General features: G+C 35.6%; 5 protein-coding genes and 1 non-coding gene across 6 annotated transcripts; 1 reads left to right on the top strand and 5 right to left on the bottom strand.

The window, feature by feature from the left end:
* Nucleotides 1–66: 66 nt before the first annotated feature.
* Nucleotides 67–8330, bottom strand: F23A7.5 (C2H2-type domain-containing protein). The gene is made up of 6 exons (NM_001373608.2): nt 8261–8330; nt 7485–7610; nt 6340–7431; nt 5949–6070; nt 781–1049; nt 67–635 (listed from the first exon to the last, which is right to left on the bottom strand). Exons 1-6 carry the CDS (start codon nt 8284–8286, stop codon nt 426–428), a joined length of 1845 nt encoding a protein of 614 aa, NP_001359595.1. The 5' UTR covers nt 8287–8330; the 3' UTR covers nt 67–425.
* Nucleotides 8331–13523: 5193 nt separating this feature from the next.
* F23A7.3 (Crinkler (CRN) family protein) lies at nt 13524–17242 on the bottom strand. The gene is made up of 5 exons (NM_078242.4): nt 17084–17242; nt 16129–16266; nt 15436–15486; nt 14892–15383; nt 13524–13881 (listed from the first exon to the last, which is right to left on the bottom strand). Exons 1-4 carry the CDS (start codon nt 17234–17236, stop codon nt 14901–14903), a joined length of 825 nt encoding a protein of 274 aa, NP_510643.1. The 5' UTR covers nt 17237–17242; the 3' UTR covers nt 13524–13881; nt 14892–14900.
* A 2042-nt stretch (nt 17243–19284) lies between these two features.
* Nucleotides 19285–19357, top strand: F23A7.t1. The gene has a single exon. It is a non-coding gene; the product is annotated as a tRNA-Lys (tRNA).
* Nucleotides 19358–19655: 298 nt separating this feature from the next.
* F23A7.1 (uncharacterized protein) lies at nt 19656–19844 on the bottom strand (the record flags this gene model as incomplete). Its single annotated transcript, NM_078241.6, has 1 exon — nt 19656–19844. The coding sequence occupies one exon, from the start codon at nt 19842–19844 to the stop codon at nt 19656–19658; it is 189 nt and encodes a 62-aa protein (NP_510642.1).
* Nucleotides 19845–23675: 3831 nt separating this feature from the next.
* F23A7.8 (Ovule protein) lies at nt 23676–23879 on the bottom strand (the record flags this gene model as incomplete). The annotated part of the gene is made up of 1 exon (NM_001038453.5): nt 23676–23879. One exon carries the CDS (start codon nt 23877–23879, stop codon nt 23676–23678), a length of 204 nt encoding a protein of 67 aa, NP_001033542.1.
* A 560-nt stretch (nt 23880–24439) lies between these two features.
* Nucleotides 24440–24646, bottom strand: F23A7.4 (RT_RNaseH_2 domain-containing protein; the record flags this gene model as incomplete). Its single annotated transcript, NM_078240.8, has 1 exon — nt 24440–24646. One exon carries the CDS (start codon nt 24644–24646, stop codon nt 24440–24442), a length of 207 nt encoding a protein of 68 aa, NP_510641.1.
* Nucleotides 24647–25718: the final 1072 nt, after the last annotated feature.

Below are 25718 nucleotides of genomic sequence, written 5' to 3'. Positions count from 1 at the left end.
ATTCTTTTTTCAATCTTCATTTTCTATTTGTGATCCTAATAAATAAACGTTTCAAGAACAAATTAAACCTTACCATATTTATTGCGAGCTACCGTAAAAAAAACCAAGGAATATATTTTGATAAATAAAGGGTAAACTTGAAATTACAAAAAACCATCACTGGATACTTTCTTATATAAGATGAATACTAATGAATTAACCGAATAGAGATGAACAAAATAAATACTTTCTTAGTATTGAATTCATATGTATAAGAGTAATGAAAACAACGAAAATTGGGTGTCATGGTGAAAATTTCAAAAAAAATCAAGAAAGATCAGCAACACAGTAATCATAAGTTAAAACCAAGAATAATCAAAAATTAAATAAAAATACGCAAAAAATAAAATTTTTGTAAAAGTCTTTCCACTATCTTTAAAATAATATTATCTTCTTTGTCTGTCCCTACCACTTTTGTCATCGTCGCGATGTCTTCTCTCGTGTCTTGCTCTGCGATCACTGCGTCGTCGTGAACCCCGGCTCCCGGAACGAGATCGACTGTGTCGTCTCGAATCCCGGCTCCTGGAACGAGATTGACTGCGTCTTTTCTCGATTGATCCAGAGGTAGATGGAATAAGTTTTTTCTTGAGAGCTTCCTAAAGAACCAGAAAATTATGTGCAAAATTAAAATATGCACAAAAGGACTGTACGGGGATGAATTTTAAAATGCTTAAAACTTGGGCTAGCATTGGGTGCAGCGATACTTAAGTACAGTATTTCGAATTTTTTGCACAAACTTACCACGTCTATATTAAGTTTGGCCGCATCTTCAGGCCCTAATGTTAAAGCGAGGGAAGGATTTTTTTTGATATACTTTCCCATCACTAACAATCTACGAGCGTCTGTTCTTTCTTGAGCTGTCTCAGCTGTATCTGGTAGTGTAGGCTTCGATTTCGATAAACCGATCTGGGGTGGATCGATAAGGGAGGCCGTGCGGTTTGAATTGCCGCCACATGCTTTTGAAGTTGCTCGGCTCAAAACTGGGTATTTTTCACGAGCAAATCTGATGTCTGAAATATAATTTGAAAAATTGATAGGTCTTAAGCGACGGGATTTTCTAATTACTGTTAAATTGGTAGAAACCCAAGCTGGCAGTTACGTTTTTAGAAAACGAGCCAATCTCAAAAAAGACTGACGGAATCGTTTAAAAAATCAACAAAAAAAGATTAAAAAATGTTCAAATTTGTAAATTGTAATACTACTCAGACAGGTGCGAGTCACGGCTAACCGACTCAAAATCACTGCTAATTAGCTTTTTGACCAGGGATAGAGTCAACCTGGCTAGCTCTGGTTTTTCGCTAATTAGCTCTGGTTCTTTTGCTAAATAGTCCTGGTATTTTGCTAGCTAGTTGTGATTTGTCGCTTTTTCGAACTCCGTTTAATTCATTTTGATTTAAAAAAAAAAGAAAAACAATATTTATTATGGAAAACAAATGAAATAACAAATGAAAACATGAGGAAGGCATTAGAAGAAAAGAAAACGTTTCACAGAGGAGTTTTGCAGGAATCAAAACAAAAAATTGTTTATATGGTGGGGATTGAGTATGGTTCTTACTAGTCATTGTTGTCTGCATTCGAAGTTGATGGATGTTGTTCATTAAGCTCGTCATCGTTGCCTTCAGTGAGAAATTGCTCCGCATCGGCAATTGGACGCTTCACAAGCGTGATTTTTGGTGGATCCTCTCCGTACTTTTTACGATAGGCACTGCGCGCGTGTTCACTGCAAAAATTCATCAATTGGTAAGAAGTTTTGATTTACTAAGTTTACTGGACTTCTAGCTAAATTCAAGATAAATAAAAACTTACAATCTAGTTTTCAGATGATTTGTGAACAGCGAGCTCACGGCTGTAGACAAAAGGCTTGTGTCCACGTTCTCATCTTCCAGTTTGATTGCGCTATAGAGAAGGCCTGAAAGACATTGTTCCAAATTGTTGAAATCATAACGATCTTTAATAAAACCTGAAGGCCAGTTCATCAGGTCTCCTGGGAAGGCAGTGAGATGTTCCGATTTGTTGCTAATCGAGAAGGCTCCTTGATTTTTTCTGGGGACGAGCTGAAAGTTCAAACAATGATTGGAATAAGCTGTACTCAATGCCTCACATAATCGATCCAATGATTGGCCATAGCATTAACGATGGATTTCACAGTTCCATCTTGGATGATCAAAGTCGAAAAGACATAATTGACGTTGATGAGAGCTGAAAGATAATTTTTTTTCGCTTTTTCTATGATGTAATAATTGTTTCAAGTAACTCAAATTAGAATAAGCTGATGCGACGAGAAAAAGGAAGTGCGATTAGTTTTCCATTTCGGGCGACTACAGAAGCATTACCAAGAACCAAATCAGCATTAAGAACAAGAACCGTGTTTGTTAGCATAACCCGGCCTCCGAAGTTTGATTTCGCAACGGAATCGAACCAATTTTGAATATGCATCTGCGGTACTTCTTCTTGGGCCATTTTGTTCGAAATGTCCAGCAAATGCTCATTCGTGTTACAGTACTTCTTCAGAATGAAGCGAAGATGAGTGTTGTCTTTATTGATCAGAATTCCAACGATCTTTCCAAATCGAACTCTAATTCCCTCGAAGAACATAATATTGGAGTCGTCTGTATTTTTGTTGGGATAAATGGAGTATCTGATGCCGTCGTGGTATACGATGTTTAGAAAAACGTCTCCATTTAAGCAGTATTTCTCGTATTCTGGAGGTACTGGAACAATCGAAGTTTTTTTAAGACGTCTTAGAATTCCAAGTTCGTAGCACATTTTTAAGTTTGCATTTGTTGGAAACTGTACATCTGAGTGTAGACGAAATGCAACTTCTGCTTTTATCTCCTGGAGAGCTGACATCCTGAAAAGTGTTCTCATTAACTATTTAAAAAAAAAATTTCCATACTTTCTCATGATACTCATTCCAATGCCATTATAGATTTCAGGGACCAGGGTTCTCTGGATTGTGTGATAGAAATATTCGAACCACTGCGTCGATATGGGAAATAAGCTTCCATACAACTGAGTCATCCTTGCCAAATGATACAAAATTTGCTGCAAAGAGAATACATATTGAGCACTGATTTTAGATTTCTTACATGTAATTTAATTCCATTTATCATTTCCGGTGCTTTTTTCACAATTATAACCTCAACAGCGTTGCAAACTTGTTCGATCTGTAGAATTTGATTCCAAATTATTAAAATTAAATCAAAATTTACTTTTAAATGAAGAGTGTCGTCTGTGATTGACTGTGGCTCCACAGAAAGACGATAGATTGCGTGAAGGCTCAGAATAATGGATGACGATACACCTCCAAGTTCACCTGAGAATGCAGCCACGACAACAATTGACTCGAAAATCTGAAAAATCAAATGATTTAATGAAGTGATAAGAGTTTATCTCATTACCAGTGCTTTTTCGGCGCCAGTACACTGAGAAATTTTTCCTGATAGAGTCCGGAATCGAGATGGTAGAGAAGGAATAGAGCCAAAATTCAGAGACTTTGGAAAAAATGTACTCCATTTTCCTTTAGTAAAAAGTGCTGAAAAACAAACTCAACACATAAAATTTGGATGGTTTCAGTAACCTGTGTTAATATTGCCAAACATTCCTTCCTCAAAACAATGAAATAAATCAACGGGACATAAGTGCATTTGCAAAACAAGTTCGTGAAATTGAGAAGTTTGACCGCGTTGACGAAGACCTTCGTTGATAGTTGTAGGACACTGTCCGATGACATTCTCGCGTACTTAAAAAATTTAATTCCCTATTTTCGAAAATTCAAGTCACATACGTATTGTGGTGTCATCATTAATCTTGCATTCTGTACCCTGATTCAGACAATAATTGCAGGATCCCGAAGATCGCAGTCCACTCTGATTGTAAACCATTCGTCGTGCCTGAATAAAATTATATATATATATATATGCAAAATTTGAAAACTTTTGTCCTTACCGGGTCGTCATGATTTGCACACGTAATTTCTGCTTTCCAAGCGATTCCATCCAAATAAAATAAGTTCTCATCCATTTGGATCATTACCCATTGAGTGATTCTATCGTGAATCTTGGTGGACGGACTCTTGGGACCAATGAATAGAGCTGCGAGAATTAGTGCCTGAGGAGATGCACGGTAGACGTCTTCAAGATCCAAATTCAGCAAACAATACGGCCAAATGTGTTGCCTGAAAAAAACCATCATTGAAACAAGAACCGATCACAAAGGATAAGTACTTTCCGTTTTTATGGACTTTAATTCCGTCGAAACTACTCTCAAAGTGCATCCACATCTCATCGTCTGCCATTTCGTCAAGGAGTTTTTGTTTTAAGATTCCTTTACTCATGGGACAGGATCTTGGGAGTTCTTCGAACATTGATTTTTTTGTTTGAATTATTATATTTCCATAACAGTTCAGTATCAATTCCAGCCACTTTTTCAGATTTCCGTAAATGAGTTCACACTTTTCTTGCTGACTTCCACATTCGCAACTAAAATTAAATGTTTTAGGGTTGATATATCGTGTAAAACATACATTTCAAGATTCCTGGCGCATAGATTGCATACTTCGACACGCATCAGATGTGAATCTTCCAGTAAAAATTTCTTGACAGTCCTTTCCTGTGGCACACTGTGAAAATCGAGATATCTCATAACTGCAGCTTTTGAGTTCGTAGTACTGATGAGGAAAAAAATAGTTCTCAAATTTTGATTGCTCAGAGATCGCAACATTTGACTCCGTTCATCGCATAGAAATCCCTCTTGCTGAGAATTCAAATATAATGATTCGTCGGTTTCGACGTCTAGATCCACTTCTTGATGGCCAAGTTCGTCAACCGGGTAGCGAAAATCACCATTCTCGTCTATAAAGTCTGAAGTTTCTTCGTCGTCCAAATAGCTGTTCACTTCTACTTCTTCTCCTTCTCTTACAACCTCCGGTACCAAGTTCGAAGTGGAAGTTATTCGCTGAATTCCTGTTATTGGCTGATTGAACTCCTCGAAATGTGCTGGACCTGAGGAATAATGTTCAAAATGTAATGATTTGATAAATAAGTAATACCTCGTCCAACAGGAATCACATTTCTGATCAGCAACTTTCGTGGAGCAGAATTCAGAATCCTTTGAACCGTCGTTCTCGGACTTTTCACCATTCGAAACGTGTATCTGCCTAGAAAAATACAAAAATTGTTTTAAAAAATCGAACAAGTTTAATGAAACACGTTAATTATGAATTAAATGTAAAAAAACAAATATATTACTTATAAAAAGCAAGGATAATAAAATAAAATGAAAGAAAACAAAAAATCGATATTATTGCTAATTAGCACTGCTTTTTTGCTAGTTAGCACTGCTTTTTTGCTAATTAGCAATGGTTTGCTAATTAGCCATGGTTTCAAGCTAATTAGTTCTGGTTTTTTGGCGTTTTGCTAATTAGCAGTGATTTTGAGTCGGTTAGCCGTGACTCGCACCTGTCTGAGTATATTTACAGTTCAGAAAGATGGAGATATTCTTCACTCAAAATAATACAACTGCGTGGTATGTACGCCCAAATAACCTTTTTTTTCGGAAAATCACGGGGGAAGGCAATATTCGGGACCCCAACCAATATCAGCCGCCGACATTTTACGGTTTCTGCGCCCCGCTTCGTTTAACTCGCTGTGGGCGTGGCGAGCTGCCCCGCACACTGCAAAGGAAATATAGTGGCAAGCGGAATCCATAAGCTGTCGGCGGCTGATATTGATTGGGGTCGCAGTTTTTGCATTTTCCCTGGGATTTTCCGAACACGCCACGCAGTTGAGAATTTTCTGCTGTTATAGTTTTTTTCAATTATATGTACACTTGTTTTCTGTATCAAAAGCGACTCGAGCAGTTTTGTGAGTTTTTTTAAATTAAAAAAATCTAATTTTTAAGGTACTCACTATTAAGATCCTCCTCGTCCGGTTCATACAATGGACTTCCTCGACTTGATGAACGATACCTCACAGCACTTCTTTCTCTTCGAACCATGTCTTGTGGACGTTGAATTCGAATATTGTAGACTCTGTAAAATGTTTGAGAAACTTTGGGAAACTCTTGCAGACAAAGGAAAACTAAAATTATTTTTCTAATGGAGATTAAGGATTTGCTACAGTTATTTTAGTTGTGCCAAAAGGCACTCGAAAAATCCCAAAAACTTTTTTGAATAAAAAACCTATTGAATAATTGAATTAAATAAACTTTTGCGCCGTTTTATTAAACTTATCAAATGAAAAGCCTGAATTATTTTGAAATAAAAATTCCGGCACTATCCCAAGCACATCAAGCACTTACCCGGTTGTCGAAGGCACTCGACGAATGCTTGAAACTGGGACCAAATTATCCGAATTCTGATCTTTCTCCAGGATTTGCGAAGTATCTTGATTTGGAGTAGATCCACCGTTTGACGTATGAGAATCACTGAGAGTTGAACTCACTGGGATGGAACCTCCGAATTTTTGTTGATGTGGGAGAAGGTTGTGGCCATTTGATGGTGATTTTTCTTGCCCCGGAGGGCATGAACCTCCAAATGGAAGAGTGTGTGGTTGCGGGAACACTTCATTAAGTGAAGTTCTCAAAGTCTCTTGATTTAATGTGATTCTACCAGACAAACGAGGATCTCTCAGAATCGAACTATATTGTGATGGCCTGAACGAACTTCCAAAAGTTGACTGTGATTCTTCTTGTCTTGGAGTATGGGAATTTTCATGCTGAAGTTCATCCGACACAGTTTTATCGCGTCGATGAGAAGAGGAACCATTAGCATGACGACGAGGATCCCTTGGTGGTGAACCTCTGGATTGAGCTCCCCTTGAACTTGCACCGCCATAATTATTCTGCAGCTGATGGTTTCCGTGCCCTGGGGTTGAAGAACCATGTCGTGTATGAGGTACCGGCGCAGATCCGGGAGTAGATGGTTCTTTTCGTGAACTGAAAGAAGATCCCACCACAGGAGATCCGTTTCTGGACCTTGGTCGATCCGTTGGATCAAATGGTGGATAAGTCATGGCAGGAACTTGACTGTAACCACAAACGTCAGCCTCCGAAGATCGGTACAAAGTCATGATCGGAACTCCCGTAGTTTTCTGTTGAGATGAGCATGTATTTTCAAAACTGGGAGTTCCATATGGAGTACATCTCCTTCGTTTTCCCGAATTTTCGAACTTTTTTCTTTCCTTATAGCTATCATAGTCGTCATCTGTCGCTGAATCAATGTAACAGTTGCGTGCGCGATGGTCTAAATACGCATCTTTTCGTTTGATAACGAGAAGCTCGAATTCCGTCGAGGAGCATCTCCCGCCATCTCTGGGGTCATAGTGCCAATATATTTCCATCGTTTGCACCATTTTCCGTTCACAGGCACGACATTTATATTGATAGACCTTCCTGATTTTAAACGTTTTTTATTTGAGATTCAAATAGAAATTATTATCACTCACGTGTGCTGGGAAAAGTGAGTGTTCACGTTCGTGATAGTACTAACGTAACCGCACTCATCTCCTCTCCGATGCTTTGGGAAACTGCATCGAAAGAATCTTTTGTTAAGGTCGTACCTATTGTCTTCTCTGAAATCGTTTGTGCCTTTGAAAAATAGTTTGAACTTCTTATTCAGTACTTACAGATTAAGACCTTCTAATTTAAAAAAAATTTGTCTACATAACTCATTAACAAAAATTTTTTTCACAGTTTTTTGAATTGAATTATTTGTAAATTTTTTTAAGCAGGAAAAGTTTAAAAAAAACATCACAAAAAACACCCGCCTCTACAACAATTTTTAATCAAACATTTGAGTCAATGTTTTGATAAATTCCCAGGTTTTGACAGAATTTGAGCTTTTTTTTAATATTGAAAACAATATTAAAAACAATATTAAAAACAATATTGGGTGTTTCAACTCTTTCGATATATGAATAGGAATACTAGGTGCATATCTAAAAAATTTGAACTCGTAGAAAATAGAACATCCTTTCTGTTTCCCACCAATGTCAAAAACCGGCAATTTGCTATAGTTGGGTTCTCATAAAATTGAGTCTAAACCAGCAAAAGAGATAAGTTTACTTTTTTTTCAAACATTTTGAAAGGAAGTAACCATATCGATAACTGTATGAAATATTTTTGCAATTTTTAATTAAAATTGTTTTACTTTACGGTAGTGCTTTTTTTCCACATAAAAATTCACTTAAATTCTACAAAAAACAATTTTTTCAAAACTCACAGCGGCTCTTTTATATACTGCTCCATTGAAACTTTCACAGGCTTATAAGATGATTTTTAAATACCTGAAAAACGACAAGTTTTGAAAGTTTAAAAAAATTGCTAGTTGAGTTGGAAAATAGACAACAGTTTACTTTTTTCTTCAACTTATGATTTTACAAAGATGTTTCTTACTGTGCAAAAACAGCCTAAAACGGCCGACCGAAAAAAGTGAAATAAGAACAGAGAAGGAAAGGAGGAATATTTTTTACGAGAATGATCAATGTAACATAGAGATTGAAAGCAATAAAATATGGATGTAAAAGTTCTATTCAAATATGCAACAAAAAAAACTTTTGTCATTTGCAAATAATTTTTTTTTTAATTTCAATAGTTAAAATTTTTGAAAACTGTGAATTTGAAAAATTTGTCGATATTAGCAGATTTTGAGGTTTCTGGCTGGACATTCCTGCTTGAAAAGAATGCAGTATTGTGACATCTCGGCAAGTCGGCCTAACTTACCATCTTGTCACCTTTCTAACATCTTGTCACCTTTCTAACAATACGTGTGGGGACACAAGCAGTGTGTCCTGGAAAGTTGGCAATGAGCCAGAAACTTCAGTAAATACGAAAATTGTTCATATGCAACAGATTGCTGCACATCGCCATTTACTGAAATTTTATTGGAAAGTCTACATTCGTATTTCTTCCGTAGTTGTGTCTATTGTAACCTAATAAATAATGACTAACCCGTGGGATGCTAATTATAAATTTCTAGCCATCTTTGTAGATGTAAGAGGTCTCACAAAGAATTTAATCAATTTCTTAAACTGATAATACAACTTCGATTTTCATTAATGATTTACAAGTGAGTTTAGGTTGAAAAGTTGTGCCCTAAAAACTATCAGTGTGCTCTAGAATGCTGAGTTGTCTTGCTCAAGTAAAGTGAGAGGTGGATAAAAAAGTGTGAGGTGAGGAAAAACAGAAAGGGCAAGTGTTCTGTTAATAATAGGTATGTAAGTATCACCATGCCAACAAATCCCTTTCACGATAAACTTTACATTTACCTAGCTTGTAGATAGCGTGTTGGAAACATTGAAAAAGATAATATTTTAAACAAAGAGTGAAAAAAAAGTTAGTTCAGCAACAAAACAAGAAAAATCTAATAAAAAAGTGTGATTCACAGCTTTGACTTTCATCGTGGGTTTAATGAATTCACAAGAATGGAGCTTCCCGACTCGTCTATTGTTGACCCAAAAGCACACAATGAATTGTAAAAGCAAGAAACTTTTGGAAAGGGATTCTGCCACAAATTTTAAGCACTCAAAATCAATAAATGATAACGTTTTATCAAGATTGTGTAAATTTTCTGAGGCTTAATGGAAACTCGTGGCATACTAAATTCAGTGGGATCTCATCTGGAATTTAGAGAAAATTTATAAGTTGGCAACGTGAATTGAAATATGTTGAGTGAGATTTGAAATAAGAAATCCTGAGATTAAAAAAAAACAGAATTCATTTTAAAAAATAAACTGATAAGGTCAATCGTGTATTGATAACAGGGTTGTGAGTATCACCATGCCAACAAATCCCGGTTGGAGCGGATTTTTTTTCTGTCATTCGTGTTTCAAAAGCCCTTTAGATGTATGAAAAAGTGTCCGAGAAGAAGAGATAAACTTTTGATCAGTATTGTTGAAGCGGATAATGTTTTTCATCAGCCTGTGCCTCTCCATCAGAAAAAAGCTATCAAAAGTGGCCTATCACTTGTGGGTTCTTTGTCTCAAACTGCAGTACTCGGTCATACTTATTAATACAAATATATGTAAAATAAAACTGCAAAAACTTCGAGGAACTACGATAAATTTTGTCTGAAGACACACAAAAAAGGCGACGTAAGGGCGGAGCCTAATTTCAGATCTTACTTACGGTTAGTTTTTTTTGTTGCATATTTCTTTCTTCATTTTTTTAGTCTACGGTTAGAAAGTTAAAACTTATTTGGCTTGGTTTGGGACATTTGAATATTTGGAAGTTGGGATTTTGGAAGCCCACAAGTGACAAAAAATTTCAAGCTCTTAATTGTTCTTTTTGGTTACTGAAAAAAATAGAAAACTATTTTAAATTCAGAAGAAAAATTTAAATTATCCTAATTTTTAGTATGTAATTTAATTTTAGGGCATGTCTTAATTAGCACAGCTGGGAACTTTAAACTTTGAATTATATTGCTCTAAATTGTACTACTTTTTAATGTTTAAAATAAATCAAATCAGTCAAGTCAATGTGTTGATCTCAATTTGCAATATTACCCGATTTACATGGGTTTTAAGAAAATGTGATATTTATGGGTATACTGACAAAAAGGGAACATTTTTTTAATTCAGAAAAAACTTAAATAATTTCAATTTTTGTGAGCAACTTTCACACTCATATAAAACTGAAACTAACTTGTTTGAGCGGATTAAAATTGTGACGTTCTCAGGAGCTGAAACAAAAAAAACGCAAAAAAGGGCTATGAAATTGATAAAATTACCATGCCAACAAATCTTCCGTGAAGCAGTGGATTTTATTGAAACTTATATGTATATGCCTTGAATTTATTGGAATGGGAAGTACAAAATTAGGTATTTACAGCAAATCTATTTGCACACAAATGAGCCTACAATGTCATACTGTGAACAAACGTCAAAATAAAGTATAGGATTATAACTTGCTAACTGCTGACAGTAATCTGAAAACCAAAAAATTATGAAAATTAAGGAAACCTAGTTCTGGTAAAAGAAAAGATTGCAATCACAAAAACGGTGCTAAAGTTACCAATTATTATAAATATGCAAAAATGCTCTTAACTGGTCAAATTTTTAAAGATTGCCTTAAATTTTTGGGAAATTTAGAGGATTTTGGAAAATTCTATTAAGATATATTTTGAAGTAGTTTCAAAATAAAAATCCCCATCACCTTGCTATTCCATAATTCTCTATTGTCAGATCCAAAATGTATTTCTCAAAACAAGCTCAACTTACAAAAGCAAATTTAATAAGCATATATTTCACTCAGAAAAACATGAAAAATTATTTTTAAAAAACGGAGGGTGGGGGAGTCCGCCGTTATCAGTAATTGAAATGATTTCATGAAGAGAAGAAACAAAATAAAACATTAAAATGAAAGGAAACGTTTATGAACGAAATGGAAGGGTGCACTTCTCTCGCGTAGTTTTTATGGTATGGTTATACAGAAAGACTCAGACACGTGTGATAAAAAATTCAATCGCATTTCTGTTCGTTTTTATTTGATTCGAGAATTTTTTTTTGAACTAAATTTTTTTTCAAATTTTTGAACCAATTTTTTTTAGTTTCTCCGTTTTTTAAATTTAACTATACATGAATTGTAAAATTGTGCAAAACATTTAATCAAGCTTCGTGTGTTTTATTGATTGGAAGACAGTTTTAGTTCGTTAAAAGTGCATTTTACAAAAATCACTTTACAAAAATTAATAACACTGCTGAGAAAATGCTAAAAACCAGTTAAGTCACTCCTACAATTTTTGGAACACCCATGAAACATTTCCACGTCGAGACCATTTTGCCGCTTAAAAACAAGGAAATTCTAGCTCGAGCTAGGTTTGGGTTTCACAACGTGATTCCATTCCACATTCCACCTTCACAGTGTTCATGCTTTTCCGGCGCGGGGGCGTCCGAGTGGTACAAGGCGCTGGTTCCAAACCGACCCATATGGGTAGGCCTGTGGAGTGGGTCGCCCCATTTTTTTTGGGTCGGCCGGGTCGGGGTCGGGGTCACATCCCCAACCCACTTTTGGGTCGGGGACGCGACCCCGACCCATTATTTGGGTCGGGGTCGTGGCCCCGACCCACTTTTTGGGTCGGGGTCATGCCCCGACCCATTTTTTCAAAATTTAACAGAAAATTATCAAAAACTTGAAAAACTATTTTTTGTCAAAAAACACGTGTAAAAGCTGAAAATTATAAAATTATCGTATTTTCATCAATTAAAAAAAACATACCCTATTTTCGATACAAACAAGCATAAGAGTCAACGTTTAAACACGATTTACAACAAAACAAACTTTTTTTTCAATTTCGGACATTTTCCGAAAATGGGTCGGGGACGTCGACTCCGACCCAAAATTGAGTCGCGGGTCGACCCATCTCGACCCATTCAACAGGCCTACATATGGGGGTCGTTGGTTCGAACCCACACTCCCGCGCTGTCTTCTACTTGTCTACTCACCTCTACTAATCAACCATTGGAAGGTATGATGGATTTTCTTAAAACAGTTTCTTGGATTTTGAGAATCATACTGAACATTTGATATTGAAAATTTTGTTTTGGCAACTAATAAATAACACTAACTGCCAACAAACGACTATCTCAAATGAAAAGAAAACAAGAAAAATATTCTATTCTCATGGAGCATCTGCCATTCCAAAAATACATTCATTTTCCAAAAAATATTTTCTTCGAATTTTAGTTATGGGAATTCTGTTATAAAAGTGGAAATATTCATTCAATCATGGAAACATTGAAAATAATTAAACAACCTCGAAGAAAAAACGAAACATATTAATTTCAAAATAAATATGCTGAGAAAATCAATGTATTTTGAACAATTTATTTTCAATCAGAGAGCTAGAAAAGAATGGTTGCACATGCACTGCAACTTTTTTCGAACGAGGGACGAGGCAAAAAGGTTTCTAGGCCATGGCGAGTCCCCGACAAATTTCAGCGGCCATTTATCGTGCTTTGTTTTCTGCGTGTTTTCTTTCATTTTTCACCGATTTTTTCCGTTTTTTCTTATCAAAACAAATAAATAAATATTTTTTGCAGATGCTAAAACAATTTCCAAGTGAAAAAATTGTGAATTCAGTCGGCAAGTAGCAGTGAAAGTGGGCAATGTAATATGATGGATTACGGGAATACAAAACCCAAACTTTTTCTGAAACATAATATATATGCTTTTAAGATGCTGATAGTACCTGATTTTCATAACGAGACAGCTAAAAGAGTTTTTAGATTATCAAAATTCAACATTTTGTGCCAAAATCTCGACTTTTTTACCAAAAAAGTTGAATTTTGAAAATCTCAAAACTTTTTCAGCGGTCTCATTATGAAAATCAGGTACTTTTAGCATCTAAACATCATATGTATCATGTTTGGGGAAAAGTTTGGGTTTTGTATTCCCGTAATCCATCATATTACATTGACCACTTTCACCGCTACTTGCCGGCTGAATTCACAATTTTTCATCTGGAAATTATTTTAGCATTAACAAAAAATATGTATTTATCAGTTTTAATAAGAAAACACAAGAAAAATCGGTAAAAAACACAAGAAAAGAAAGCAAGTAGAAAATGTCGTAAAATGCGGTGTATTGTGTGCAAACACCGATTTTTCGCATTTTTTCTCAGCCCTCGTTCGAAAAAAGTTGCAGTGACATGTTCTAATACAAAAGTTAATAACATTAGACGACGTTCGGACCTATCCAGCAAGAGAGTTGTGAATAAAAATAAAATGGGCGAGGAACATGTTCAGGGAATGGAAGAAGACGGTTTGAAAGTTGAATGCCAGAAATTTTTGCATTTTTGTGTGATTGGTTTTGTTGATTGAATACGCAGGAAACACGTGCATCCGTCTGAAACATTGCAAAATGGTATACGTCTACACATATATTATAGCGCACATATAGTGCGTCCAACTGGGACACCCCTAACTTTAGGGATTTCGGATATTTTCGAACTTTTTCGGGGAAAACTAATGCGGGAATTGGATTCAGCATATCAAAAAACCTATGTACCTACAGTTTCGTTCTGATTGCTCAACAATTGAGAGCAAAAGAGCAAAAAGTTGAAAAATTGACCGCCCAACTGCTATGGGGCTCCCTCAGATTTTCAGAATTTTTCACGAAAAGTTCGATTTTTCGAAAAGTGTCACGTTGAATAACATTCAATCACATGTTTTGCCAGTATATTTTTTGGTTTTCATATCATCGAATAAAGATGAAACAGGAATCCTTCCAATTTTCACATTTTAGTACCTTGAAGCCCGTTTTGAAGCTACTGCATTTCCAATGCTCACCAAACTTCCAAATCTGGTAAATTACACATCATTTCACATTCTGGTGCATTTTCCTACATTTCGCACTTTTTTGAGCCATTTTAAAGATGAATTTGTACTTGGCTTTTCCCTATTGTTTGTTTCCAGAAGGCTTCTGAGCTCTTTTCTGAGCAACCGGGTGAGTTTTCGTTACGAAATTTTCTAGACATGTTTCTCACAACCCACTTATCAAATTTTGCTAACAATAACTTTATCAGCTATCTGTACGGCTTTACCCTCTCTTGTCATTTATTTTAAGACAATCTAGGAATCTCATTCGTTTAAAAAATTTGGCAATTTGCCAAAACTTCGATTGTTTAAAAATTAAAAGGATTAAAAGACGATCCGTTCTTCAATGTACTGCGGATCTGGAAGTCAGGTACACTGCCGAAAAAACTTTTTGAAGTGTTTTATTATAATATTCGGTTGTTTCGAATTATTAAAAATGTATTTAGACAAAATGCTCCCTGGCGCTACTCCACCTTTAAATGCATATATTTTTGGCCACGTACATACCCATGTTAATTAAAAAACCTGAAAAAAACTCACCAATGCAATCTAGGTCCCAACTCTTCGTTGCTTGTTTATCAAACCCAAAAGTGCAGATACCATATTATCATTAGCAGTTTTGTTCTCAACAATTTCTTTGTCCTTGGCTACAACTTCCTCTTTCAACTTCGAGATCGTTGAAGTGTACTTTTCAACTTCCTCCTTATGCTTGTTCTGCATCTGGAAAACCATTTTGGCAGCCACCTCAGTATCTTTTGACTTCCATTGAATGTGGTCTTTGAGTTGCTGGATTTCCTCGTGGCGTTCGAAAAGTTGGGTATCCTTTCTGTTACAGTTAGTTTGGAGTGTTCTGTGTTCCGCTTCCAAATTCATCAGTGATATTCGAACTTCTGTTAATTCGCGTTTTGTCTCGTAAAGGTCTTTTTTCATTTCATTAAATTCTTTGTTTGTGTCTTCTTCCAGTTCATCTCTACATATAACAGGCCAATATAATTTCAGATTGCCATTTGGTAGCAATTGAATCGATTCGATCTACATAAGCATTAAAATTTCAAACAAATCGAGAAAGAAACAAATATCTAACCTGGTGTGGCTCAGCATCTTGTTCAACTGCCACAAAATTTGTCCCATCGATCTGAAAACATACATAATTAATTTATTGTTGGAATTCCCGTTTTTTTCTTTAAAATTTGATAAAGTTTACTTTTGGAGCAATTTTAAAGCCCTCGGAAGTAGTGTGAGAATGCACTGTTAAAATTTCAAATTCGACTATTTCTAGTTTAATCTATCTAAAAGATTCGTTTTATTATGATTATTTCCAATTCATGAAAAAGTATAATTATTTTGAAAAATTGGCTCTGCTTCTATCTTGGTTTCTTTTTTACGCTTTTGGGTCACACTTTTCCACGAAAAAGGAATTTTTATATTTTTTGTATATTTTCAATGAAAAATTTAGGGGTCGCAAATCTGAACGTACAACGTCCGGACCGGACGTACGGTGTCCGGTTTTCAAAATTTTGAAAATATACCAATAAGAAGAGTTTCAAGTCTGCCGACAATTTCCGAGTTTAGCCACTCACTATACTCATAAGCTCTATTCAATTTTATAATGAGTAACCAAACTCGCAAAATGTCGGGCGACGTGAAAACCTACACATCGGAAAAATTTAAAATTTGTAAAAACCGACGACGTCGGATTTTCCAGCTCCAGAGAAAATTGACAAAATAATTCCGAAAATGAGAAAAATTCATTTCAAAAAAAAAAAAGCAAAAAAACCTGTGTTTTCAGTGGGCCGGATTTGTGATCGCGAAGTTTCTCATACAACATTTTCAGCTGATCATTTTCCATCAGTCGCTTTGTATCGGGCGAAGAAACTATTGTTGGGAAATACGCAATGTACTTTTCGTTTGATGTCTGAAAATTTTTAATTTGTTTTGAAAGATAGTGGGTCAATTTTGATTACTGAACCCGACCAGTTCTTGATAATTAAAGATGGAGTAGCGCCATTGGAAAAATTGCTTTAAAAGATGCTTATGGTACCACAAAGACCATGACCAAAAATCATAGTAAAAAAATTTTTAAAAATTTTCTAAATTTTATATGATTGTTTGAAAAATGAACAAATCTCGAATTGCATCAAATTCCCATTTGATTTACCTCCAATAGTTCGATGTTCGATGGAGCGCGCTTGCCTTTTTTAATTTTTATTCATCAATTTCTCTCATTTTTGACTTATTTTTCATGTTTTTTTGTGTGATTTTACTAGAAATTCAATGAAAAATTCAAGATAAATGTAGATTGTCCACTGAAAATAACTGAAAACAAAGAAAGAACGTTTTTCAACGACGTTTAGCCTGAACAAATCTATTTCACAGGTTTAGGCTTTAGCGCCCGCTTTTTAATGAAAAAAATTACAATTATCTTGAATTTTTCAATTTATTTCCAGTAAAATTTCTAGAAAAAACATGAAAAATCAGTCAAAAATGAGAGAAATTGATGAATAAAAAATTTAATAAAATGGCAAGCGCGCTCTATCGAGCATCGAACTATTGGCGGTAATTCAAATGGGGATTTGATGCAATTTGGGTTTTTTTTGTTGATTTTCGAAAAATAATATAAAATTTAGAAAAAATATTTCAAATTTTTAACTGTGATATTTGGTCATTGTGGTACCATAGGCATGTTTTGAAGCAATTTCCCCACTGGCGCTAATCCTCTTTAAAAAAATTACCTCTTGGTCAATTTCCCAAATCATGTTTTTAGGAAAATGTGCTATGACAAAAGGGCCATCACTGGGAGAAGTTAGACCTTTGTTGACTTTTTTGAATTCAAATGCGTTTGGCTTGTCCTCGGCCGTTTTTCTTTTGCAAATGATTCGTACCATTTTTTGCTGAATTAAAAATATTACGTATTTATGTATATAACGTACTTTTCATTTAGTATTGTATCCCATAATAAATTATATACATATATATATATATATATATATATATATATATATATATAAAGTGCTGGCCAAAAAGATATCCACTTTCTGTTTTTTGATGATTTCGATATTTTTTCCATTGAGCATAACTCCAAAACTAGGAAAGCTATCAAAAAAGTTTCAACTGGTAAAATGTAGCTCGTGATCAGGCCTATGTATTTTTACATGATTAAATTATTCACCCAAAACATGGCAAGTGATAAAGCGGCCGACATCTCGTGAGTCCGCTTTTGATGATGATTACTAAAACGACTGTAACTCGAGAAACATATTTTTAATGGAAGGTTTTTAGAAAGTAACACGATGTTTATATAATTTTTTATTGTTTGAACATACTAACTTCGTCCTGAAACCTCCATTGAAAAAGACAAGAGAGTTTAAAGAAGAGAAGTGTAGAGTAATATCGAGCTCATTTCTCAAAAATAGTAGATTTTTTTTTCTGAATTCTGTTTATTGGTTAATATGTAGTTCAAATATAATAACAACATCAGTTCTTCACAAAAATTGTCGGAAAAAGATTTTCAATCCAAGAAACCTGATTTTTGAACAAAGCCTCTAAACAGTGTCTAATGAGACACTAGTTTCAGCGCACACATTTTTTTAAATGGAGGTTTTAGGACAAAGTTGATATGTTCAAACAATGAAAAATTAAATAAACATTTTGTTACTTTCTCAAACCTTTCATTAAAAATATGTTTCTTGAGTTACAGTCGTTTTAGTAATCATCGTCAAAAACGGACTCACGAGATGCCCGCCGCTTTATTACTTGCCATGTGATGGATGAATAATTGCAACATGTAAAAATACATAGGCCTGATCACGAGCTACATTTTACCAGTTGAAAATTTTTTGATACCTTTCCTAGTTTTGAAGTTATGCCCATTGGAAAAAATATCGAAATTGTCAAAAAACTGAAAGTGGATATCTTTTTGGCCAGCACTGTATATATACGCAATTAGTCGTCAAACGAGGTTGCATTTAACAACGTAGCACGTAGGGTCAGAGTGTCCCATTTTGGTTTGAACTACGTAAATCTACGAGAATTGGAAGGCAGAATTTATAAGCAGACTTCTCCACTGATTTCGCATGGTTAAGAACGTACCGACGTCACATTTTTTTGGAGAAAAATTCCCGCAATTTTTGTAGATAAAACCGTAATGGGACAGCATGACACAATGTGGCTTAAATTAACTGAGCTTTTCACTGAATTAATAAAGGAGGAAAACATTCAAAAAATTAAACATATCCCGCGAAGTCACTGGGAAACTTTTTATGAAAAGATGAAATAACGCGTGAAGCCCTATTAGCTGACACACTCACTGATATGCAGCAGCTATTGAATTTTTTTTCATTACGCTGCTTCTCAAAAAAGATAGTGTTCAGTGAGAGGCACAGACGCTCGCTCAGACTTCAGAAACATGTGACATGTGAGAGACGCAGACATGTGCTTTAGCGGTGCAAAAAAAGAGCAACGGGAATAGTGACGTATGAAGCTCAGACCAATTTCCCACAAAAACTACTTGCAGTAGATTTTGTGAAGCAATAACATAACTGAAGGTATTGATAAGGAACCGGTTGATGTATACAAGTCGTTCATCAAGCGCTCTGACCCAAAAAGATTGAACAAAACGGGTAGTGACTTTCTTTTATGCAAAGTCAATTTTCCGAACTGTATTTTAAAAAATATGAAAAAATATGCCATCCAAAATTTAAAAATCATTGAACAAAACAATGCAAATTGCATTATACGTCAATCACAAAACTATACATGGCCAGGCTGTTGCATTATTGTGCAATGCCATTGTGTAAGATTCTCCAACATCTAAAACGTATAGCTTTTACACGTATTGCACTTTTTCTACACACGGCATAGTGACTTCCATGTCCGCCGAAAATGGTCCATCACCGTTGTTTCCTTCCCTTCAACATCTGCCTGCAGACCAAGGGCCTCCTTAGCTCAGTTGGTAGAGCGTGAGACTTTTAATCTTAAGGTCAGGGGTTCGAGTCCCCTAGGTGGCTTGACTTTTTGCATTTTTGGAAATTTTCAGTTAGCACATTGTAAGGAATATTGAAAATAAAATTAATGGGAGAATGGGAATGGTTAAAAATTGATTGACACCAAATTTTAATTTTGAACTTTCCAGAGCACAATTTGTGGAATGTGGCAATGTGCCAGCTGTCATATAATTTTTGCGATAAACTTCATCCTGTAGGTTGATTCACCAAAATTTATTACAGATGGTTGGACAAAAAAAAAATCAGGCAATATTTAGAAGAGAAAATGCAACAGTCTTCATTGGTGTTTTTCACTGTCTGCTCAGATAATTTTCTGGATTTCAAGGAAGGTAACGACGGCAAGCACAACAAATCCGGCAAAGACGATGAGCTCAAGTTTGTTCGATTTGTGAGGTGCGGTTTTCTGCTCAGAGAGCTCCATGGAGACAGGCATGTCGACGACGACGTTGTACTTGGTAAGTTTTGGGACAATTGGAGTGATGTTGTACATGGTTGCAACTTGGAATGATGAGAGATCTGAAAATGGGAAATTTAATAATAAATTTTGATTTTGAAGTGTTCAAATTAATATATAAATTTTTTATAAAAAAGAGCATTGAAAATCAGTTAGATAAGCCAAATGAACAAGGACTGCGCATTGTGAAAAAAATAATTGACCATATTTACTGGGAAACAAAAAGAAAGCGTCCTTGCACCGACATATACGCACACTACGACAAATGTCGCATCTATAAAAAATGGTATCGATCGAGACTAGCGCAACAGAGAATGGGGGACATTTTCTGTTCACAAGAAACGTTGCTTACAAATAATGGAATAGAAAAGTATGTTGGAAATTGGAAAAAATCAGTTTTGTTCTACGAGCTATGTACACTGGACTTTCCTACTTTTGTGCTAGAAATGTATTATCAATATTTTTTAGGAAATTAGTGTTTGATCTATCAGCCCGGTAAACTGAATTTTTCCTCATGCTACACGTGGATGAGTAATAAAAATGAGATGAGGTAAGAAATGTGAATGATAAGGTGACCAGATTGGAACATGCCCGAGGTCAGATGATACAATTGATTTCCAAGAAAAGTTGATGAGAAAACAAAAAAAATAAATAAATAAATATGACATCATGTACAAATGAGTGAGGAAATGAGATCATACATAAGATTCAAGGGGGAGGCAAGAAATGCGCTTGGAGAACGTATAGCCTGACACTGGCACCGGGAAATGTTTTGTTACTAAATTCCATATTGTAAGATGTGTGTGGAGAAAACTGTTGTTATTTGTTTTGCCTATTGCAGTCATTTGATATGGAAACCGGGGAGATTTTGAATTTTTAAGATAGAGGGCTTGATTTGGAAAATGATATTTGCCGGTTATTTTGTTGTGGAATGTTTTCAATATAAGGAAGACTCGTCTGTGCTTCAAGGACTGCTGGTTTGACTGAATGAGGCGGTGCTCATATGAATCGTGTTGAGTTTTACATCTCTTGAAAACATACCTAGAAAAGTAACGTAGGGGCTGCTCTAATTTTTTGGTCAGGGAAGCAGATTTAGGATGATAAATTTCACATCCGTATTCCAGAATTGGTCTAATATAAGTATTAAATAATTTGAAGTAGAACATCATATTAAGAGAGCGAAAGTTTTTGAGTATTTGGCGGCATTTAAACATTGCTGCATTTACTTTGACTAGAATGTGTTTTTCATAAGTTAATTGATCATCGACCCATATGCCAAGATCACAGGCTTTAGAAAAACATTCAATCTTTTGTCCGTTTACATAATATTTATATTTTGGGTTTTTCTTACCAACATGAAGTACCTTTGTTTTATTTTCGGCTAGCTTGAGCTGCCAAATTTTACACCAGTTTTCAATTATTTTAATAGATGACCGCAAGCTTTGATAGTTATTGCTGAAAAGTTTGAGGTCGTCGGCAAATGCAATAACGTGAACATCGGGGGGGAATAGATCAAGAAGGTCATTTATATAGACCAAAAAAAGAAAGGGTATCTATAGAAAATGCCAGAGTTTTTTGCACAGAAAATGTGACGTCAGCACACTCTCAATCATGAAAAATCAAAAAACGTCTAAATACCCGAAATTCTTAGATCAAACCGAAATGGGGCACTCTGACACCACACGTTGCTATAAAACTGTAGAAATAAAAACAGAGAAAAAAATGAAGGATTGAGTACAGTTTACCAGGTAGATCAAAAACTGTATAGTGTGCAAAAAAAATTGCGATCTTACTATATTTTCTCAATAATATAAAGCACAACATTAAAGATACAATTAAAAAACTAGAAAACAATTGGAGAAAGAGTATCGCCCAATATGTAGATCAAACAAATAATTTGTTAAGAAATTTCTGGCGTATACATATTCACATACTTTATGAGTATACAAAGTCTGTAAATCTAAACTGTACGTGGTGTCAGGCTGTCTCATTGCGGTGTGATCTACAAAAAATGCGGGAATATTTCCGCCAGAAAAATGTGACGTCAGCATACTCTTAACTATGCGAAATTAGTTGAAAAGTCTGCGTCTCTTCTCCTGCTTTTCTCGAAGCTTTTTTCTCGTAAAACTGCTAACTGGCTAATTTGAGCTAAAATTGGAAAATTTAGTAAATACTCTATTTCAAGTTGTTGATATCTACAACTATTTAGACTTTAAATACATCGCCATTTTGTTCACCAAATTCTCAACATATTTTTCAGTTATTTTTCGTGTTTTTAAACAATGGTTTACAAGCATTTCTGAATCAATTTCTATTCACATTCCGAATAATTCGATTTGTTCTTTTCATTTGGTATAACACATCATTTCGGATGCGACTATTTCATTTTTCAACATGAAATTTCTGGCTGTTCCACCGATTTTTGCAGAATTAGCACAATTTTTTCTTTTGCATGTTTTTTGACTGTATCAGTTAATTTACACATCAATAGGCCAATAACAAAAGAAATCTGTAAACTGGCATTGGCGTGGAACCGCATTAAATGGATCGGGCTTTCATTTGTCACGCTACAACAACTGTAAACTGTTGCTCCATTTTTTTTTAATTTTATTTGTTTGGGATCCAGAAGATAGGCATTACAGCCTTACTAGCAGCTGGAACATCCAGTACAAGTTATAGTAAAATTATATTTAAAAAAAAGAAGAATTGAAGTACTATTTATTGTCCCACTGGTCAACCAAGATTCCTCGCCACATCTGGCATTTAGAGAAACTTGTTTTTCTTTAATTTTCACCTTCTCTACTTTTGATGATCTCAAGTGTAAATTCAGAATCGATCATGAATGCTATGGCTGCACCACCAATTATCGGAAGCGTGGGAAATCACACTGGTCAGGTGGCCCCGGAATATACGTCCCTTGAGCAACCGGACGGTGATTTGAATCAAACCTGCACATCACTTTGGAATGCAGTCCCAGTGATAATTGGACTTATTGTTTTGATATTCATTCTAGTTTTTGTATGATGAGTACGATTGATTTTTGGGGATGGGCGACGGTGATAAATAATCTGATTGATTTTTCTTGTTACAAATACTTTATTGGAACTCGATGCTTTTTTTTTCATACATGGGGTTATCGTCAGAAAGGGTTTAGTGTAAATATGTCTACAAATCATAATAAATCACTCCAAAATATTTGATGCAATTATAAAATACACCGGTAGAAAACAATTTTTCTAGTTGACTTCTAAAATTATGATATGTAGGAGCAAACTGAATATTCAGCACTTTTTGGCTGAAAAAAAATTCAAATAAATTTTGAAAAGTTTTACTATTATATAACATTAGTCATCTATGAGATGTTTTGAATTATTTCTCTAAAGACGATAACCTTTACATTTTAAACAAATTATACATTTCAATTGTCCAGAATCAAAAATGCAAGCGAACATCTCGGAATGGAGAATAGTGTCGGGGTACTGCAGTGTAGGGCTGTACAAATCGGCGTCCGGTCGTACGATTTTGACACCACCGGACGCACTGCGTCCGGTTTTGGGGTAGGTTTCCACGGCGGCCGACAATTTCCGAGTTTCGCCACTCACTATGCTTAATCAGCAATTTTATAGTGAGTGGCGAAACTCGGAAATTGTCGGCTGTCGTGGATAGCTACCCCCAACCGGACGCATGTGCGTCCGGTTCGGACGACCGGACGTCCGGTTGTACAGCCCTACTGCAGTGAGACTATAGGGGTACTGTAGGAGTACGGTAGTACTATATTCATTCATTCACCAATGCCTTCTTAAAAAATGAAGGGAGAGAAGTACATGCGCGAAAGCGCAAAATTTTTTTTTTTTTTTGGGAGTGGAGTTAATCTCCAACTCCAGAATAGACCTTTCGTTTTTCTGTTTTATCCATCGACATAAGACATTGGGTTTGATGGCAACCCAATGAATACTCATCAATCTCCAGGCTGAGCAAACCTGAGGGGACTAGGCCGGACTTGAACTCGTGACCTGTCGATTGCAAGTCAGTGTTGTAACCAACTGAGCTATCGACGCCCCATTGCAGCATGACTTAATTGGAATTTACATAACCGCTCGCGGAAAACGATAAATGCAAGCGGCAAGCTCGTACGTCTCAGAATGTTGAGTAGTGTCGGGGTACTGCAGTGAGACTATAGGGGTACTGTAGGAGTACGGTAGTACTGTAGTTTTGAACATTTGTGGGATATATATCTCCGTATTATTAAATGTTGGTTTTCAGATATCGGAATTAAAGAGTGCACTGAAATTTTACTTTCGAGAGAAACGTAAATGCCGAGTTTTCAAGAATAACAACAACGCGCGAAAGCGTAAAAAACAATTTTTTTTTGGGAGTGGAGTTAAGCTCCAACTCTAGAATAGCCCTTTCGATTTTTGTTTCGTCCATCGACATAAGACATTGGGTTTGATGGAAGACCCAATGAATACTCAACAATCTCCAGGCTGAGCAAACCTGGGGGGACTAGGCCGGACTTGAACTCGTGACCTTCAAAATTAAAAAATGCAGAATTAAAAAATGCACCGATGTCGTGTTTTTGAGGAAAACGAAAAAGCGCGAAAACGCAAATTTTTTTTTTTTTGGGAGCGGAGTTAAGCTCCAACTCCAGAATAGACCATGCGATTTTTTTCCGACACCACCATCGACATAAGACATTGGGTTTGATGGCAACCCAATGAATACTCATCAATCTCCAGGCTGAGCAAACCTGGGGGGACTAGGCCGGACTTGAACTCGTGACCTGTCGATTGCAAGTCAGTGTTGTAACCAACTGAGCTATCGACGCCCCATTGCAGCATGACTTAATTGGAATTTACATAACCGCTCGCGGAAAACGATAAATGCAAGCGGCAAGCTCGTACTTCTCGGAATGCAGAGTAGTGTCGCGGTACTGCAGTGAGACTATAGAGGTACTGTAGGAGTACGGTAGTACTGTATATATTCATTCATTCACCAATCCTTTCATAAAAATGGCGTGATATTTGGAAAATAAAATTCACCAGAGAATTATTACTGTAGGTTCTTATAATTTGCAATGTTACGTTTAATATTGACTTGTTTTGCATTGTTTGCAGATTCTAGAGCAGATTCTAGAGTAAGAAATCGAGAGAAAAGATCTACAAACAAGAATTGTTGTTGCAGAGTTTTGGACAATAGCAGTGCACATTTGGGCAGCCTATCGTCCTCTTCCCGGTTTTTCGGCGCAATAATTATGGTCGTTTTATTGCAAATCGACATCTATAAATGTTTTTTCTGTTTGTTTTTGTAGATATTGGTATGATCTCCTTTAATATAAACTGTTTTACTAGTTAATAATTATTTTTTAATTTTCATTGTAAAACTGCTTCAAGATAAGAACTTTATTTGTATTTTTCAATATTCCGACTATCATGTACACCATGGTAAGTAGGATGGTAGGGTGCATTCTTGGTACATCAAACGGGCAGTTTTGCGCATAATGACGTACACTTCTGCAGTTATGCAATTTTGGCCAATGATAAGTCGGTGATAAGTGTTTTCAATCAGAACTATATATTTTAGTACACATGTAAGATTAGGCAAACCTTTAATTCCAATACGTTGTCTATTTATTTCTACCCAAATTGATTTTTTCAAACAATTTTTTAAACACTAGCCATAGCCAAAATGGGTTACTTATACAATAGCTACTATCAAATTTCAGTTGTCCAGAGTAAATTGTTTCTTCTCTCTAATCGCGTAGTAGTTCTGAATCTTAAAAATCTGAATCTTAAGAAACTTTAAATGAATTAACACATCCTACACGTATTTTTCCCCTATTTTTCCCCTCCCTCTGTTATACAGCGTTTTCTAGAACTCGTATTAAAAATTTATAAGAGAAAATTCCTAAGA

This window comes from Caenorhabditis elegans, chromosome X (genome assembly GCF_000002985.6).
Source record: "Caenorhabditis elegans chromosome X".
In the NCBI taxonomy this organism is placed as follows: Eukaryota; Metazoa; Nematoda; class Chromadorea; order Rhabditida; family Rhabditidae; genus Caenorhabditis; species Caenorhabditis elegans.
Note: the sequence above shows the minus strand (reverse complement) of the source record. Positions and strands in the feature narration are given on the sequence as shown.